The following is an 18,803-nucleotide window of genomic DNA, read 5'->3' as shown; positions in this document are numbered from 1 at the left end:
GAAACAAAGATGCTAATAAAAATATGACGTAACTGGAACATACTGAAAGCAAGAGCACTTTTTTCAATAAACCAACATTTATGTTTCTTTATATAATCATGCAAAGCTGGATAAAAGCGTGTTTGGTTACAAGCAGCAATAGCAGCAGCTGAAGTCCCCTCTCAAGCCCTTCTTACTCTAACGAACTACGTAACTTGCAAGAAGGTATGTCCAGACAATACTGCTAAGCTTTTTATTATCACACAAGAACATTAGTTGTCTTCAAAGTTTATGTTAAAACATTGCTGAGTAACAGGATGCTAAAACAGACATTCCTATTCAGGGACAGTGAAGCAGAAGAGTCATACTGAAAAAGTGGCATTTTATCCACAGAATTTAAAGACAAGACTGAGAGGGGTTGTTGCTTTTGGATGCTGCAACTATACAGAGGCCCAAGCAGCTTAGCAGTGCTCAGAAATGAAGAAGATAGAGAAGACAACATGCAAGAGAATTTCTGCCTAGTCAGATCCATATACCTACAGAAGTTCTCAGTGGGATTGAAGTAATTCAGCAAACACATATTCTCTTCCAAATACATGTTATTTTTCCTCTAAAAACTGCCCTCAGAAACAATAAAAAATGTTTTGACTCCTTACATACTCTGTTTGGGGGGAAAACCAGGATGAAGTCATACAGTTTTCTTTTTTTTTCCCCCCAATAGACCAATAGGACAATTAAAAAAGAAAACAAAAACTAAAATCCTACTCCTCCCAAGCACTCCTCTACTGTAAGGCCAAAAGAGAGACAGTGCCACCTGACAGAAATTATATCAATTGCACTACAGTGTGTTTTCAGAAGTCTCACTGTTCCTTACCAGAATTTGTTATTTATGCTTCTACATAATTACTCCTGTAGATGAAGATACAGTATTCTCCACTGACCCAAAACAGTGCATATAACCACAGCTGCTCCCACCCAGAATACCCTATAAGGCATCACTGAGTCATTCTTGAGATCTCCTGCCTTTTTCTACTTTTTGGGTCAAAACACTGATCTGAAGAAGGGGTTTTATACAGCTTTTTAAAGTGACTTTCATTCTTTTTATCCTTCCCATACCTGAAGGTTGAAAAGTCACTAGAAATTATCAGTCTCTCATTATATTGTTTGTTATCAAAATGGTATTTATGGGAGCAAATTTGCTAGCTGAAACTTTCTGTGAAATCAACATTGGTAAAATAATATACCACTATATATATACACACACAATTCTATACTGATAATCAAACCAAATTCCATTCCTTGGCCTTCTCCCAGACGCTATCAAGTGGCAGAATTCAGTTCGCCCAAGCATGTAATTATACATTGCTAATGTTACAGAAGCGAAGGGTATTCAACCCACTTCAGAATTCTGAAGTAAAGCATGTGGAATGATGCCTTATTCAAGAACATGACAAACTGTATAGATGTCTTAAAACAAATTAAGACTAGAAGGCCACATCTTTATCAACTTCTTTCCCACTTCCTGTCTCTCCCAGAAGGTTCTCTGCAGCTGAGGACTTCTCCATATCCTTCAGGTCATGCACATGCAAAGTTTAGTAAAATGGAGTAAGACCAACTGAACAAGTGGATTTAGGAGAATACAGACTCATTTACTGAGCATGCTCAAAGTCACTATGCACCAAGGAGTAGATTATAAACCCGCACTAAACATTTTTATGCCGCTATCTTCTACAGAAGCATGACGTCTTAATTATTGTTTGACAGCAACTCTGATTAAGGGTAAGGATTCTGTGATAACACTATATTAAATCTCCAAATTCTCCAGATTATTGTTTCCAGAAGAACAAATCTGAAATCTACGTAGCTCATATCAAAATGTGCAAATAAATCTCATTTATGTTCAGCTGATATGCTTATAGAGGCTGGAAATACCAAAGGAATGTTTGGATAGAAAAGACGACTTAAGATAGGAGAACACTTCAAAATATGTTTAGCTAAATTTACAAGAAATTAATTCTCATCTTTCAGGAGAAACGATGATTCAAAATCAGTACTCAAACCCAAGTCTTTTATGGAGTAAAGATGAGAAAATTAATACATGAACTTAAGCAAAATAAATTTCTACCAACTACTCTATCTGCTATTCTTGGATGCAGAGCAGACTTACAAAGTCCTACAGCATTTGTGTGGACAGCATGACTAAAAAAGAAAGCAGTAATTGTTTCTAAAGTTTTTAGAAACATGACAACCTGATTTCTTCTTGAAAACACATGTCCTTTTTTGGTAACTGTCTTTAGAGCAGCTAGCTCATTCCTGTAAATGAGTTGTACGTGTATGAATTTTCAATTAAAGGATGACTGGCAACTAAAAACATCAGCAGTTGTACATCTGTCTTAGATAGGCTTGACTTTTAATGGGAACCGGAAACTTCATTCTTGGAAATTTAAAAACTGCAGAGTAACAAGAGCTTATTGTAACTAAGCTGTAGCCAAATCCATTTATACTCTATACTGCCTAATTTTCAGGACTAGATTCGTGTTAATCTGGTGCATATTTTCCTTCTGAGTATTAGATTAAACATGCTCAGTAATAGAAAGTTTCCAAGCAATCCCAAAGCTCTTGGCTATTACCCCTGTCTTTTTTTTTTTTTTGCCATGCCAAGCAGTCTTTCACCACACAGATGCAAGCCCCAGGCCAGCCCACGTGATAACAAAAGGTAGTACCTGACCTGATGTTAGGTATATAGGGGATGCGTGTATTGCAAAGAGAAGCTAATACACCCTGGGATAGCGGAAACACACACTAGAATGGAAAGAAGTTCTGCTTGGGGATAGGGAGCCAGGATCCTCCTCCAGCAACTGCCTCACTGACTTCTGCCTCCTCATCTCTGTCCTACCCTCTGTTGTGGCTGCTGCCAAGGTGGGCTCCGGGAAGCCATGCTCAGGGGTCCTGCGCATCAGCACCTCCCCCTCTTGCTCACGTTTGATCCCTAGGTCTGTGGAGCCGTGTTGGATCGGTGAGCCAGGTATGCTTGAGTCAGCCTCGTTTGAGAAGTCAAAGCCATCTGGGATTCAACATATAACATTTTAGTGCTTTTCTATTCTCTTCTTGGCATTCCAACCCAGGCAGGGAAAATAGAAGACTTATGCGGACATAGAACAAACACAAAACACTACCCATGCTTAGTTAAAAGTTGTAAGAACATCCACAGAAAGGGACAGGTGGGCTATACTGTAGACCAGAGACTAGCAAATGAATATAATGGCAACTACAGTGAAGACAAACACGACCCAAAGTCCTGAAAACAGAAGACAGCTACTTGTCCTGGACATCCTGATTCAGCTGAAGACCAGAGGTCATCAAATCCTTTTGCACATGATGCAGAAAAAGAGTACCATAGGAAAATATGTAATCCTTGTTTTCAGACTTTTTTACCCTCAGTTTATTTTTAGGTTATTCTACTCTCTACCTTCAGCCATTTATGTAGCTTTTTAAAATATTTTATACATGCAACAACAAAGCTTTGTAAGTATGACAAAGTGATATCAAAGCAAGCTTTTTGCTACACCTACACTGAAGATGTCATCATATCAAGGTAAATATTACTACATGTTTATTCTTTTTCTTCATAGTCAAGCACATTTCCACATAAGTACTCACTGAAGAAAAATAAGGACTAATTCTAAGCTATCCAAAGCTATTTTATGACATGGCCCCTCTCTGAATTGGGCCATATGATGGTAGGAGTGCGATGTTCAGCTTTTCTCTCTCCTACTACCTTCAGTAGCTTTAGGTAGCTGGAAACCTATCAAAGTCTGGATAATACGATTCATTCCCTGAGCTATTTATGATGGGAGGCGGTTGAGTTTTAGTGTGGATTAAAGAAAGAACTCAAATTCTAAGCCAAACTCTACCCCTACAATTCTATGCTGTGTTACATGGAGAAAAAAAGAAGTCCTATTAAACATTTTCCAGCTTCTCCATTTTCTCACCTACCTCATGGGTTATCACCAAATCAAAAACAAAACAAACAGCCCAAATGTTCAATGTTCATGCATTGCTCTGAAGATGTAAAATACTACACGTTGTTATGAAGTATCACTTTTCAAAAACAAACAAACAAAAAGCCCCCCAACCAGTTGTTCTGCAAACATTCAAACTCAGAAGCCAGATTACAGTGATGTGATGAATACAGTACACTACAGTATTTGCTCTTGGCAGAGAAAGCTCACCTTCTCTCCTCCAGCGATGACGACGGATAGAAGCTGTTGTAATAGCAGTCCGAGAAATCCTCGGCACTGTCGGAGTAACTTCTACTTTCAGTACCTTCTGGCCTTCTTGCGATGCATCAGGAGCATCAAAGGGCAGTGAGTTCTTCATGGCATTTGCAACCTAAGATAAAAGTAAAATGCTGTACTACTACTGTCCTTGACTGCACTAACGGCACTATTAGATCTCTTGCTGGATACAGAGGGTGAAAAAACCCAAGAATTGTTAATTATGCCAGATCCCATCCAGAGGGATGGCCCCATCCTCAAATTCACAGTGGATAACTATGTTGAAAAAGCTCATCACAAACCTATTCCCAAAAATATAGCTAGTTTTATGCTGTAAACAACACTTTCATATGTTCCTCTCAGCATAGTGACAGAATTAATGTACTTTTAAACCTCATCAATGTTGTCTTGATATTCTGAGGTTGCCAGAGGCCTTGGAAATATAAGGGACATCCAACAAATTTCTTGAACTCCCAAAGCCCACCTATACCAAATCTGCTTAAGTCATTAAGTCACCTTTTGTTAGCATTCACAGAAATTATGAGAAATCTACTAAACCACTGGAACAGACTCTGTTGGCAGAACTTTGTATTATTTGTTTTGTGAAGATCTCATATAATGTTTGATAAAAAGACTCGATCAATGCATATGGCATGCCATAAAAGGTCCATGAATTAAAGGTGTTTATTCACATCGTAATAAAGTAAAAGTGACGATCCTACAAGTTGTAACAGGCAAACCACCCAGCAACCATGAGAAGAAATGAAACTGCTTCAAAAAGTAAAGCCACAGATCACAGGATATTAATGAAATCAAAGACTTTTCACTTCCTGGGGGGCTGGAATGCTGCTATGTAGCTGATCCTGATCTCCAGCTGCTGTTGTGATCCTGTAACTCCCCATTAAACGTCTTCTCCACTGCCTTCCTGTCTGACTTCTAACGAGCACAAAAGATTATTGGCAACATCACAGAAATGCTCATCATTCTGCCTTCCACTTGTCCAACATTCATTTGCCCTTTGCTAGCCAATTCTTTCAGCCTCAACCCTTGTTTGTGAACTGCTCTCCTATTCACACATAGGCCTTTTCCCATGCCATCCTCTTGAAATGGTACAAACTGCATTCACCCTACCCTTGATCACATTAAAGACTTCAGAAACTCATTTCTGCTGTACTGAACCAAAGCAGATTAAGTTCAACAGTATACAATGGTTTGTCTTCCCATCTTCTACTCACTAGAGTTATGCCCTCTTTTGAATATACTGTATATGGGATGAAAATCTAAAAATTAGTAGCAGAAAGCTTCTGCAACGGGACCAGATAAGTGACAGAGCACTTCTGCTTGTTGAACCTTTTAACAGCTGGCCCTTTCTAACAGCACAAATTGTGCTTATGGGGACTGAGGAAAACCATATGGAGATAAAAATCAATGCAACACTAAAACTTTGAAACAATCTAAACAACGAGTTTGAATGAATCACTGCCCTTCTCTGAGAGAAAAAAAAAAAAAACCAAAACCACAACCAAACCCGCGATCCTCTGGGATGCAAAAAACCTTGCTCACTATGTCTAATCCAGCACTGAAAGGCAGAAAAATAAACAAACAGCACAATTCAGACTTGGCAAGCCAAGTCTGCAACTATGGATGACAAAGGAGGGCTGGTTTCAGGCCAGACATCCACTCTTGCCTACCAGAAAGGAGCTCTAACAAAAAGAACATCCAACAAAAGCAGTAAGTACATCAATAAAGTACACTGGATAAAGCTGCCATCACAACAGGGACTTGCTGATCCATGCTTCTTGTGCACCAGGCTAAGCAAGCCTGTGCATCTCTGCACTGAAGACAGGGATTTCCATCTGAAAACAAGTGCAGAACCCTTGTGTTCAGAGGAAGAGACTGATTGACTGGAACTGGGCTGCTCCCCAGGTCTGGGCTAGCTTGGTACTAGTATTGAATCTTGGTGACTAGTTTCCCTCTGCAGAAACTCCCAGTTTCCATGACTATGAAACCAATACCCAGTGTTTGGTAACAGACTTATCTGGGATGCTGCACAGACAAAATTTTACTTGGTACCAGTAGTTTTAAGTTTAAAATAGGAAATTTTATAATGCTGATAAATTATACACATCTCCTGGAGAACGCAACGAGGTGAAAAAGACTCCAACCTTTGAAAAAGTCAAATCACTTGAATATATAGCATGAGGCCAAGGAGACACAGGTAATCTTTAATAAAACTGACAATTTCTTAAAGCTGCTTTTCAAAAATTGCAGTAAAACAAGATAGGAAGCAAGGCGATGATCAGAGTATTAAGAAGAAAACCCCACAGATGTACCTGCACACATACGCATGAAAAAAACGCTAACTGGGGAAGGGGGGAATACTGGTGATGTCATGATGTCACCGACACCAGACAATGGGATGGAGAGGCAAAAATAGCTTTGGAAGAAACCAAACACATTCTAGAAGATTCTTACAATTAGAAGCAATCTCTAAGGCCAAACTGATTAAAAATGAACAATCAGGACTGAAAATTGTCATATCAGCAATTGAATGAAGTTCCAGATCCTCCTACACACCTTTTAAATGTAGTAGTTTGATAGGGTGGCCCAGTTCCAATATTTAATTTAAAACTTTCAATCTGATGGAGCAATGAGTCATTTCCAAAAGAAACCAACTATTATAATAATTCAATGGATACCAAGCATTTAAAATGCAGCAGTGTCAGAAAGCCTGTAGATAAATTTTACAGCCAAAACTAATTCATCAAGAGAATAATTTTATGTAATTTACTGCAGAAGCAGGGGATCTCAGATTGCCACATACAAAGATTTTTCCCAATCCACTACTTTTTCAGTTATGGAAAAAGCAGAGAATTTTACTGCTGTTAGTTCAGAGGAGCACTAAAGGCTTCTAGCCATAATTCTGATGCAGAAACTGAGACAAGAGTCTATTTACTTTCTTCTCCTTAATTTTCCCTCTTATGCTGATCCTCATTCCTACATCAGACAAAAAATAAAATCCTTCCATTCCTCCTTTCTCTCTGTCAACCTCCTCATTCTTCCCAATCGCATCCACATGCATCCAGCCCAGTTTCACCACTTTCCCCATTTAATTTCTCTCCTTTTATGATCAGAACAGTACGTATAGTGGAAACTGAAAAAGCCAAACAATCAGAACTCCATTCTATTGCTGCCCCTCTAAAGAAGGTAAAGATTAAGACCTGCATGACTTTGAGCAATCAAAATCTGACATTGACTCTGGAGATTAAGCTCTTTTTCACATTCAGCTCTGTCCTGTTGTTGCTTTTTCTACTGTGTTATCATTTAAACCACACAGCATATTCTAAGACCCATTGAAGGACTAGAAGCAAAGAAAACACCTTTTTTGCAACAAGTGTTTTATGACATATAACCATTTGGTAAAGCTTCTTTGAATCACTCATTGGTAGTTTATGCCAAAACAACATAAACATTTTGATCCAACTGTAATACATTAGAAAATCCTAGCTTTCAGCATCAATGAGTCTGAGGAGATCCCAACACCCTAGCTTAATACTCAAGCAGAAGAAGCATGGTGTAAATAGCTATATTGAACACACCAGCTGTTAACAACTACTTGCATTTGGGAGTGCAGTAAGCGGCCACGTATGCTTTCATTGCCAGTGCACTTCAGAAACACATCCATACTCCTCAACCAAGTCCATAAATTGCAATGGATTGTTTCTTACCAGCAGAGGCTGTGAGTAGAGTTCAAGCTGTGCTCTGTAAATTATGTCCTCCAATACCTCCTGGCCAAGATCCCACTGACCATTGTATCTAAAAAGTAAAGATAGATATTTATCTTTCATATCTTACGAACTCAGTCTTGTGTTTTTTCTGCCCAAATCCAGCTCTTCACTTCTTTGCTTGCATAGAAAGTTCATCAACTGTATGTACAACCCAGCCTCTTCACTTCTTTTAAAAGTATAGACAAAGCATTTTATTATTAATCTTGTTGGTATAACAAAAAAGCTGCTCCCTGTCACCTCCAAGCAAGGCAAAGTTGATGCTACAATCAGGACAAACTTAAACAATTAAAAAAACGGGGTCAAGATGTAACAATTAACTCTACTTAGCAGAACTGAATTTCCATCAGAAATTGATTTTTGCTACCTCAGAAGCTACTGACATTCAAGAAGTCTGCATTTCATCAGGTTATCTTGGCATCCTAGCACATTATATGCTTGTGAACAGAAGGTATCTGGTGGTAGTAGAAACTTGAGAAAGGTTGAAGGCAGAAGCCTACCTCTCTTCAGCACCTACTGCTGGCCCTTCATCACCTAATTCAATGCTGACAAAGACATTTTCAAATTATTATGGCTGAGTGAGCAAGCAACAGGAAATACACTAATCGAGTTACAAACTTGTGTAATGAGTTTAACTCTTTTTTTTCAATCGTAAAACAACTAGCATTTATATTTTAATTAACCTAAAACCAGACATTTATCTTTACACAAAAAACCCATCCACTTACATGGCGTAATAGACACCTGTGAGCAGCTGCACCATGAAGTCAGGGTCTAACACCACTCTACCACAGTGTTCTTTCCAGCGTTTCTCATGCTGCCGTGGAAAACCACTCACACACAGCCTGAAAAAACACACCATTGTAACAAAATGTTTAACCTCACAAAGACTACAAATGTTTTTATAACACAGAGATTTTAGTTCAATTTCAAAATTTATTTTTCATAATATAAGTACACAACGTAGAACATTTTTATGTTGTTTTCCCAACAATTAAAGCAGTTTTATAACAGTGCCTTGAGATGTGGCTTGCTGATAATTCAGTGTTATTCCCATATAGCCATTACCTCCATCCGTTTTCTTTAAATCATAACCAGCTTCTAAAGAAAGAGGGAGGCAAAATTTTCCCTACTGCCACCACCAAGTAGGTCACTCTCCCCAAAATTCAGTAAACAAAACTGTCTTTAAAGGAAACATTTCAGTGGTACAGAAGAGAAATATGTCCTCTCCCATCTAAAGTGTGATGACAGCATACAATCACCTTTTACCTAAAGTTGGATAACACAGATACTCTATTTTTGAGAATTGCTCTCAGCTGCCTTCTAAATAAATACTTCTAAATCTTGAAAAAGGGCCTGCCTTCCCATATACTGCATAGCATTGAGTCTCCAAAACTAAAGGAGTAATTTATTCATAACTTTAATATCTGAATCTTCATCATGGAAACAACACATGGCCACTTATAAATAACTGCTGCACTGTTTCAAAAACAACAAAAAAAATTCCCTAACCTATAAAATGTTGTCTCTCTTCTCTACCCAAAGAATGGATCTAATTTCAAATGCAGAAAAATTCAACATATTTGGCAAATTTAGTATAGCCACAACTCAAGTGAAGGTGATGGAAGTATACAAAGAATTAACCCATTCCCATCAGAAATCACGGGAAAGAGAACAGGCTATAATCTTAACTGCATGTGTGTGTAACTACAGAATATATGTTGTTGGAAGCTAGTCTGATCCTTCTTTGCTACATAACTGAATTACATGTAATGCTTTTCTTTCATGGCAGTATTGCGCTGAAGCAAACAGACTAAATCAAAAACATTTAAAGAGGTTCCTTTGTTTGGGCTAACAGGATAGAGAATTTATCTCATTTTAGACAAAAATGCTGGTAAAACCAGGCATATGGGAATATCAGATCTACTTGAGATTTTTCAGAACATAAAGCAAGGATCTTTGCCAACCAGATGCTTCTAGGACTATTCAAGTAGGAGGTTATATAAAGGGCACGTATAAGAGTTTGAGAAATCAAAGTAGTGAATTCTCCAGATGCTTCTAAGATTATTCAAGTAGGAGGTTATATAAGGCATGTATAAGAGTTTGAGAAATCAAAGTAGTGAATTCTCCAGAAAGTGGGATGTTATTATCAGGGGGAAAAAATAAAGGAAGGAAAAAACCCAAACCAACAATCATCACCAAATCAAAGAAAAATCCAAACAAATCACTAAAACCTAGAACATTGTGCAAGCACTTCATATAAACCATCTGCAGAAGCAAGACATTAATATTTGGAAGTAGAGGAAACTGGTGATATTCCTCACAGGATTTTTAAGCTGACCATACTAAAAAATTTCTGAAAAATATGTAAATCCAAAAAAATGCAAATCAGTCTGAGTAGCTTCAACTAATTTTCCCCCAAAATTGCTTTTTTTATTTCCAAATAACAGAAAGTTACATAACTAGAACGAAAGCCCATGCAGTAGTAAGATAATCCACGTGTTTCATCTGTATGCAAGCACAGCTTCAAATTTCCAAGTAAGTTGCAGGTCTGACCAGGAGTTACATATTATAAGTTATTAAATTCAACAAGTAAATTAATTCTTTTTTTGCTGGATGAATATTCAGAAGTCTAAATGCACCCTGCAAGACTATTTCAAAGGCAAGTGTCTCACCTGGAACCCATCCTACAAAGTGATTGGTAAGAAGAGTCAGGCATATAGACAATAGCAGAATTGTAGCACAGCATAAGAAAGCTCAGCACCTCAAACCTGAAAAGAGACAAGAGCAAAACCTTGCATGGTATAAATTCTTAATATTTCATTAGAATTTAACCAAGAATTCTACAACTCAGTCTCAAAAAATACCCCACAGGAAAAAGCGTCAGAAGTAAACACACAAATCCGAAAATCCTCGTTCACCAGAATTCATTAACTTGAAACAGGCTACTGAAGGTTCAGTATTAAACACTTAAAATTATTATTACTGAAAACCATTAGCATATGCACGAACTATGGAGGAAATGGCATAAATTTTGGGAAAAGTTACAGAACTGGAAAAGTCTGCAATGAATTCAAAATTATTTTATCAGTTTTCCCAGAGCTGGCTTTAGACACAGGTAAAGCTGGCAGTCACTATTAACAGCAGGGCAATTTCTTTCATCCCTAGTTCTGTCTATCCACTCAGCTCCATTCCTCCTTTCCTATGGAAAAAGCAGTCAAAGCCTCAGAGCCAAAGCTGAATTTTGTTACACTTCCAGGGAAATTTGAGTTGACAAATATAAACCTAAAGATACTCCTGATGGACACAGAAATGACAGAGAAGTTACTTTCTTCTAAATTAATTAGTAGAAGAACAAACAAGAAAAATACTATATCTCAACATTACCCAGAACTATTCTCTAGATTTATTTCCAAGCACTTGATGTTGAGAAAGGACTGAACACATAATTATTTAGTCTGAATGTTTAAGGACTACTTGTCTGTGTAGTGAAGAAGCTCTAATGTTAGAATACATCCACCTACCGGTTCTGTGCTGTGAAGGTTTCTCTTTGAGGATGAAGATCGCTGTAAACTACCCTGATGAGATCATGCTGACACAGAGCTCCTTCAGTTAAAGCCATAGATCCAATAGTAGAGGGCTAGAAGTAGGTAGCGGGAGGAGGAAGGGGGGAGAAATCAACCCGTAAGTAAAAGGTCCCCAAAAGCATTAAAACTCCTAACCATCCAAGCCAAAAGGCACACTTGCCTTGCAGTCTGTAAAAATGAACACAGTACATCTAAAAACATTACCTAAATTCATTATTATAAACATTTCCACGCTTACAAACAATAGAGCAGGTAAGAGGAATTTTCAACTTTGATTTTTACATATCCATTTATAGTAAGTTTATCCTAATTGCACAGACCTTTTGTACAGTAAGAGTAGAGAAAGCAAAACATGATTCCAAGTTCAAACTGTATTAAGGAGAAGTTGGAAGAAGGAAGACTACTTTTATACTAATGCATAAGAGGCAAAAAAACACAGTTGCAGCTACAACATAGCTAACCTCTGTTCAAAATGGTCACTGTCAGCAAAGATTTTTCAATATTTACATTTCATTTCTTCTACTGATGCTATTGAATTCAATTACACTAATTGCAAGCTACTGACATTGAAAACTTACTGCTATAAGATTCATCTAAAATGGCTTGTTGCATCAAATGGATCCAGTTTTCATTCCTCTAATAGATCCAATTCTAATTTACCACAGCAGCTCTCTTACCTCATGATATATTGAGGGTTTAGATAATGAAGGGATGGTGAAAGATAAAACTTTGTTGTTTCCATCTTTGTCAGCAATTTCCTGCATTAAAAAACAAAACCAAAACCCAAACAGAAGTAAGGAGATAGGACTGAGAATAATTTTCAAATCTTAGAAGGCATTTAACAAGTAAGAAGTTAGATGTCATGATCTGATAAGACTATTAACACCCTAAGGTCTCTGAGCATTTGCAGAATATCAGCAAATTTACACACATATTTAAGAAGCAGAAAGAACTCTGTGACAGACTGTTTTGCAGAATCAGTCTGCAACACTTAAAAAAACCAGCATTGGCTCCCTGATCAGTGTGACTTCATCAAAACCAAAAGAGAACAAAAAGCTTTTCTAGCCCACCTTTACATTATAACATTTATTAATAATAGAACTGCATAGTGGAGCAAGGCTAAACTTTAAGCCCAAAAGATAGATACATGAGGGCTGATGAGTCATTTGCTGACAATGGGCAGTAATTCATAATAAATGCACCACAGAGAAAAGGTGAAATCAAGGGGACTGGCAAAGTTTCTTCGGGCATTCTATCAGTAAGAAATACACAGAATATTTTCCCAAAAGGCTTTCAAACTGGTCAGATTTTATAGTTGCTAGGCTACTACATAAGCAAACCCAGCAGTTTTTAAAGCAAATATACTAAGAGCAATTACATAAGACTATACCAAAAAGGAGTCTAAAATCCTGCATTTTCACTTTGTACAGCAAATTTCCAAACAATGAGCTCTAGTCATTCCAATTTATGTGAAAACTTAATCCAAGGTAGCACAGTACTTGTAGTAGATTTTAAGGATCACAATGGGAGTACAGTTGATAGAATTTAGCAGAATGCAAAAAAAATTTATCCTTGTCTTTCACTTCCTAAGAATTGAGAAAATAATTTCACTCCTTCCATTTAAGTATATGTGCAGGAAATTATCAACAACTTCACCAAGGAAAAAAAATAGTGGGAGCCACTGTCCATTTTGAGGCCTCTTTCTTCCTGAATCTGGACAGAATGAAGAAATTACTGTCCTTAAAAAAATATGAATCACCAACACGACTTTCAAAGGAACTGCAAAAGGACCTTTATGAGAAAACAGTCTAAGTTAAACATGCTACTTCAACCCAGCAAACAGTACCAAAAATCAGCAAGCAGTTTCTAATGTTTCTTCTATCAAAATAAATGTAAAATAAATGGATCTTCCAGTTGCTAGAGCTGATCACAGACACATAACAAGATTACTTTTTTCTTAAGAATCACAATTTGACTGTTCTATGTCTCGTCATGTGTAGGGACATAATACACAATTTACAGGAGGGGTTTACTATTTTAGTAGAGAGAAGGGCAATGTTTCATTAGAATGTTTTAAAGCTCTCTAACACAGAAATTACCATTTGAGAATGCCTGTCTTGGCAGTATTGCTAAATTTATGAAACAGCCTCAAAACATTACAAGAATAAACACTTCCAGGCTAAGGTAAGGATATAAAAAACCCCTACTTTTACATCCAACAGCAGAACCTAGTCTTCTACAGTCACCTTTATTCTTTAAATCACAGTTCCACTCAAGACAGCTATCTGCCTCAAACGTACACATGCATGTATCTAAGTGGTAGCATGACAAGTGGTTTCAGCTTCAAATTACCCTTAATAAAACGTATTCAGAGTAAGCAGGAGGAAGTGATACATGAAGACTGAGCAAGCACATTGGCCTGACAGTCATCTCCACAGAAACTTGTATTTTTCAACATTAAGTCGGGCTACTTCATTTCCTTACAAACACAAATATGTAACAGTTCAAGAAAGCCCATGATATGATCCTTTTTAAAGATTACCATAAAAAGTTTGCTATAAAAAAATATTTTTGCTAATACGTTCTTACTAAGCCTTCATTATTCATTACATTATGCTTTTCTCCAGATGAAATACCCTTTCATGTAAGCGTATTACAATTTTAAATATGTTGTTCCAATAATTTACTTCATTCCTAGTGGTCACTGACGCAAAACCTCAGATCAAAGCTTTCCTCAGCCATTCCCACTCATCTCACTTACCAAGTTGTAAATGCCAAGCAGCAATGCTTCAATGCAACCATTACTCTGCCTATCCCTGCTGGCAGTAAGACGCAGATATACCCAGATCAACTCTGGCAAAAACTGCAGCGTGAATCTCTTGAGCCGAACTTCGGAACTACGATAAAGTTCAAAGAGCTGGTGGCAAACAGGCTCCAGGAGCTGTGGAAAGGCAAAAAGGCTAATGAATTAGTTAGGCTTCTCTATTAAGGGAGAATGAAATAGCAAATACAGGGGCTGTATCATATAGTCACTGCAGCCAGTAAAAATGACATTCCTTGATGGCCAGTAAGTGAATGAACTAAAATGGTATCTGCATTCCTTTTAAGGAGATCTATAAGGATATACCTTAGAGGCACTGGTATGCAGTATTGGGAAATGCGGCCCTACTACAGCCACTATCATCTTGTGTTTTGAAAGCATTATTCTCTAGGGCTGTCAGTATAAGATTATTCTGCATACAAGTACTAACTGAAGGCACGTGACAGACACATGGCTTGAACTATGTGCATTGTAAGACTTCAATGGTGCAGTTGTAAGATTTATAAGAGTACAAGGGTTAAAGATTAGCTGTTAATGACAAGTCTGTTGACAGAAATACGAATTAATTTCTTACCTACAGCTTTTTAGCCTCAAACCCAACACGTGTGTATTTGTTTATCACAATGCAAACTGATTTTTTTCATCTTGAACTGCCCTTCAGGTTTCAGTACAAGAATCAAAAAAGGCCTTTATCAAGTCAGTGTGATACAAGCACTAGAAAAACCCTGCCATTTTAAGAGTCTACTATGCTAAACCAATAGTTCAGATGCATCCACAGAACTGTTAATGAACAGGGAAAAGAAAAAGAATCACATCAAACTGTCTCCCCCTCTCCCATAACTAATCCAGTTTTCAATACCAAAGTCAAAAACTAAAAAAAAAAAAAAAAAAACCAAAAAAAAAAAAAAATAAAAAATAAAAAAAAAAATTACATTCTAAGAAATGGGATGATCTGACCTAAGGAAAATACTCGTGAGATTCAACATCCAAAAAGACAGAGGTATCCAAGCCATACATGCTTTATACAGCTCTCATATACATACATGATAATATTAAACATTAAATCATACATACAATTTTTTAGAGCAATAAAACCCCTACATTTGACTAACACAATAACAGCTGTACTCGTGAGACAAAAAGGCAAAAATAGGAAATACCCAGTGCAGAGCAGAAGATCAGAGAAGGTATATATGACTCCTTTTCCAGCATACCACTCTCACTCCCAGGGATATGCACCTTAGGACTTTCAGAGCACTAGCAGTATGTTTCATAGACTTTGATGTATTCTTCTTTCATTAATTTGTCTAGTCATCAAAATCTTAGTACCCAGAATTTCCTGTAGACTTCACTGTTGCTCTTTTGCTATGCTGTATGAAGATGTACTTCTGTAGTTTGTTGCGAACCATCTATCCTCTTAAAAAACTTAGAAGTCCCTTGCTATCAGCAGAGAGACAGACGTTTCTGCAAGTGATTAGCTGAATGTTTGATAAATGTGCAGTGCCACAAATCTGTATGACTGTACAACTCCAAATACACATATTTAGGTATTTTACTCTAGTATACCACAAACACAAAAAATAAATTTGACAGAATTTTCTATCAAGATAGCTGCCTTAAGAAAGCATCACCCAAGAAAGGGTGAGCACATTAGTTTTATTTCTAACACACAGTATTCTGGTCAATGAAGCATACCATTTTTAAACCACTGATTACGTAAGCCATAACATGACACTATGTAAAATAAAACTTCACTGTTGGACAAATCTCTTCTTATACAAGGCTCTGGTATAAGTACCTTGTGTAACAAGGCTTTTGATTTACAGCCTAGTTACTCTAAGCTAAAAGCTCATTTTTACAACAGAAGCAAAGACAGACTCCATAAGAGAAGGAGGGAAGAAAGCTGACACTGACAATGTTGATACACAATGAGAAAAGTCCAGTAATTTGGAGCACACAGATTTTTTCTTTTTTTTTTTTTTTTTTTTTTTTTTTTTTTTTTCAAATTCTAAAAATAAAAAAGACTTAATATTTTTGGTTTGGAATCTAAATGAATTTAGAAGACTGTAAATCTTCTATTGCAATAATTTAAAAAAAAACAATGCTAGGGCTTTCTCTATGAAGTTGAGCATGTATTATTTTATCTAGTATATTTGTCCTAGTATTTCATACATATGTAGCACTTTATGTTCAAAAGATTCATAAGCATATTCTTTCTTAATTAATATTTACTTAGTAGAAACTCCTATCTAAGTGACACTAATTATTAAAACCATCCGTTACAGTAAATGTCCAAATCCTCAGAGACAGAACTGTATCCTTGTTTTATGAAAGGTCTAGCACATTTCAGATGTTCAAATAAAAGGTTAATAAATAATTCAGAGATCACTGAATAAATTTGTGGGTTTTCTTTAAAAGAAAATATGAGCAAGAAGCTAACGTAAAGAAGAAAAAGAAGAAATCTCTGGAAACAATAAATACAAGCATATCTGCAAGGAGATAACAGGTGCAAGAAAAGCTAAACAAATATTATCAGAAACCAGATATATACAGCAGCATTGCTATAAATAGGGCTTCTGTTAGATTAGAGATGACAGCAGCCCAAAGCTGTTTCCTATTTGAAATTAGCCAGTCTAATCCATTAAAAACAGTGGAAAAGAAAAATTTACTTCAGCTAAACTCAGATGAGACTAAACCACAGCAGTTACTGAGTTTAGTCTACTTTCTTTCAAATAAAAATTCTATAAAATTAGTCTTTTAAGTGAAACCATGCTCCCTAGAAAGATACAAGCAATATCCAGTCACTGGTGCTACAATCCATGCCAATAACCCTCATTTCTAGTAGTTGTCATATTAGTTGTGCAAAAGGTTTACCAACTGCAAATTACCTAGGTGAAAACCTGAAAGTTGTTTGTAGCAACTCCTATAGCACTTTTGGTGTGTTCAGAGCTTTAAGTCCACAAGAAAAAGCTGCCATCACAAAGATGCTACAACACAAAAATTTTCAAAGATACAAACACCCAACTTTTCCCTATCAAAGCATAGTATGATCATCTCCCAGCTGGAAAGACAAAACATGACACTGAGAAAGAACTAATGTTTTCCTTGCATCCTAGTTATCTGGCTTTTCAGAGAACCAGCCTCTTCCAATTAATTCTCTGAATATAAATATTGAGAAGACACTGGATAAACAGAGGAAATGAAGCTTTTGTCACCGGTAGTAGGTGTATAAATTAAGTGGCACACACTTTTGTAATTCCAAAGATCTTTCAGTCCAAAGTCAAAGGAAACTGAGTAGCACAGCAGTCAGCCAACAAATTCAAAGTAAATAGTCTCTTATAACTGCCTCTTTTCTGACAAACTAAAAATTTACATTTCCTATTAGCATAAACAGCGATTAGCATAACAATTACAAATTAATTTTTTTTCTCAAATACACTAAGTGACAATGATATAATTTGCAGACTTCGTTTTTACACCTCACAGAGATGCAGACTAGTCATGTTTTAAGGAAGCTGATGAATAGCTTTAGTTTGGCTTATTTTACAAGTTTGCCAAATCTTAAAAGCCATACATTGAAGTTAAATATAATGTATTATAAAATGCATGACAAAGATTGGAAATGCTTGCCTTTTTGAAGAATTCAATCGTGGTTGAAAATAATGTGCTCATTTTAGGCTTAGCTATAACATAATGGGTGAAATTAGTTACTTTCTGAAGATTACTGGCTCTGGGAAGTGCTTGGTGCTTGCAAAGGTGATGTCATTTTGTTTCAAGGCTAAGCTTTCCAAGTTAAACCTAAACAGCCCCACATGAACATTCAATGTTTAGATTTCAGTACTGCATTAACTTAAAATCCATGGAGTATTTATGCCTACAACTATAAACCAATTCCAAAAATTATAAAACTATCTAAAACCCCAGTACTTCAAAAGCACTTTACTTTAGAACCCAAATATTATGCAAAAATCAATAAAAATCAATACATGATTCAGTTAAATAAGCTGTTTATGAGCAAGATCACTCTCTACTCTTTATGTAACTTTCCATTCCAGTCATTATCTTCTCCATATTAAAAAAAGCCAGGGAATTTCCTAAAAGGTAAACAGTAACATTTGTATTTAACTTGACAGTATGATTGCCTTCATTTGGTAGATCTCAAATTGGTAGCCAGCTGTCAGAAAAGATAAATACCTTGGTGGTTTGTTTTGGTTCCTAAACATGCTGATTCCATGTTAAATTGATAATTCTAGTCTTATAAAAATAATATAATTATGTTATTCTACAAAAACTCACGTTTACTCTAAACTGTTCGCACCTTTCAGGAAATTTTAAAAATAGGTCAACTTTATGA

General features: G+C 36.6%; 1 protein-coding gene across 9 annotated transcripts in view; it reads right to left on the bottom strand.

Moving 5' to 3' along the window:
* Positions 1–18,803, bottom strand: part of FAM126B (family with sequence similarity 126 member B) — a 74,904-nt gene that overhangs the window by 26,817 nt on the left and 29,284 nt on the right. For 7 of the 9 annotated variants that reach the window (XR_004842619.1, XM_035899103.1, XM_035899104.1 and 4 more), the window contains 8 exons: positions 14,390–14,569; positions 12,306–12,386; positions 11,566–11,681; positions 10,717–10,812; positions 8,770–8,886; positions 7,985–8,072; positions 4,212–4,371; positions 2,876–3,043 (listed from right to left, as the gene is read on the bottom strand). Coding sequence is in view for 8 of the 9 variants with exons in the window: in XM_035899103.1 (XP_035754996.1) it covers positions 2,876–3,043; positions 4,212–4,371; positions 7,985–8,072; positions 8,770–8,886; positions 10,717–10,812; positions 11,566–11,681; positions 12,306–12,386; positions 14,390–14,569 (1,006 nt within the window). In the remaining variant the exon portion in view is untranslated. The remainder of the gene's footprint in view (positions 1–2,875; positions 3,044–4,211; positions 4,372–7,984; positions 8,073–8,769; positions 8,887–10,716; positions 10,813–11,565; positions 11,682–12,305; positions 12,387–14,389; positions 14,570–18,803) is intronic. The other 2 variants (XM_035899108.1, XM_009643559.2) reach the window with 1 other exon arrangement.

This window comes from Egretta garzetta, unplaced genomic scaffold (genome assembly GCF_000687185.1).
Source record: "Egretta garzetta isolate BGI_Z169 unplaced genomic scaffold, ASM68718v1 scaffold297, whole genome shotgun sequence".
NCBI lineage: Eukaryota > Metazoa > Chordata > Aves > Pelecaniformes > Ardeidae > Egretta > Egretta garzetta.
This window is presented reverse-complemented; position numbering and strand designations above follow the sequence as displayed.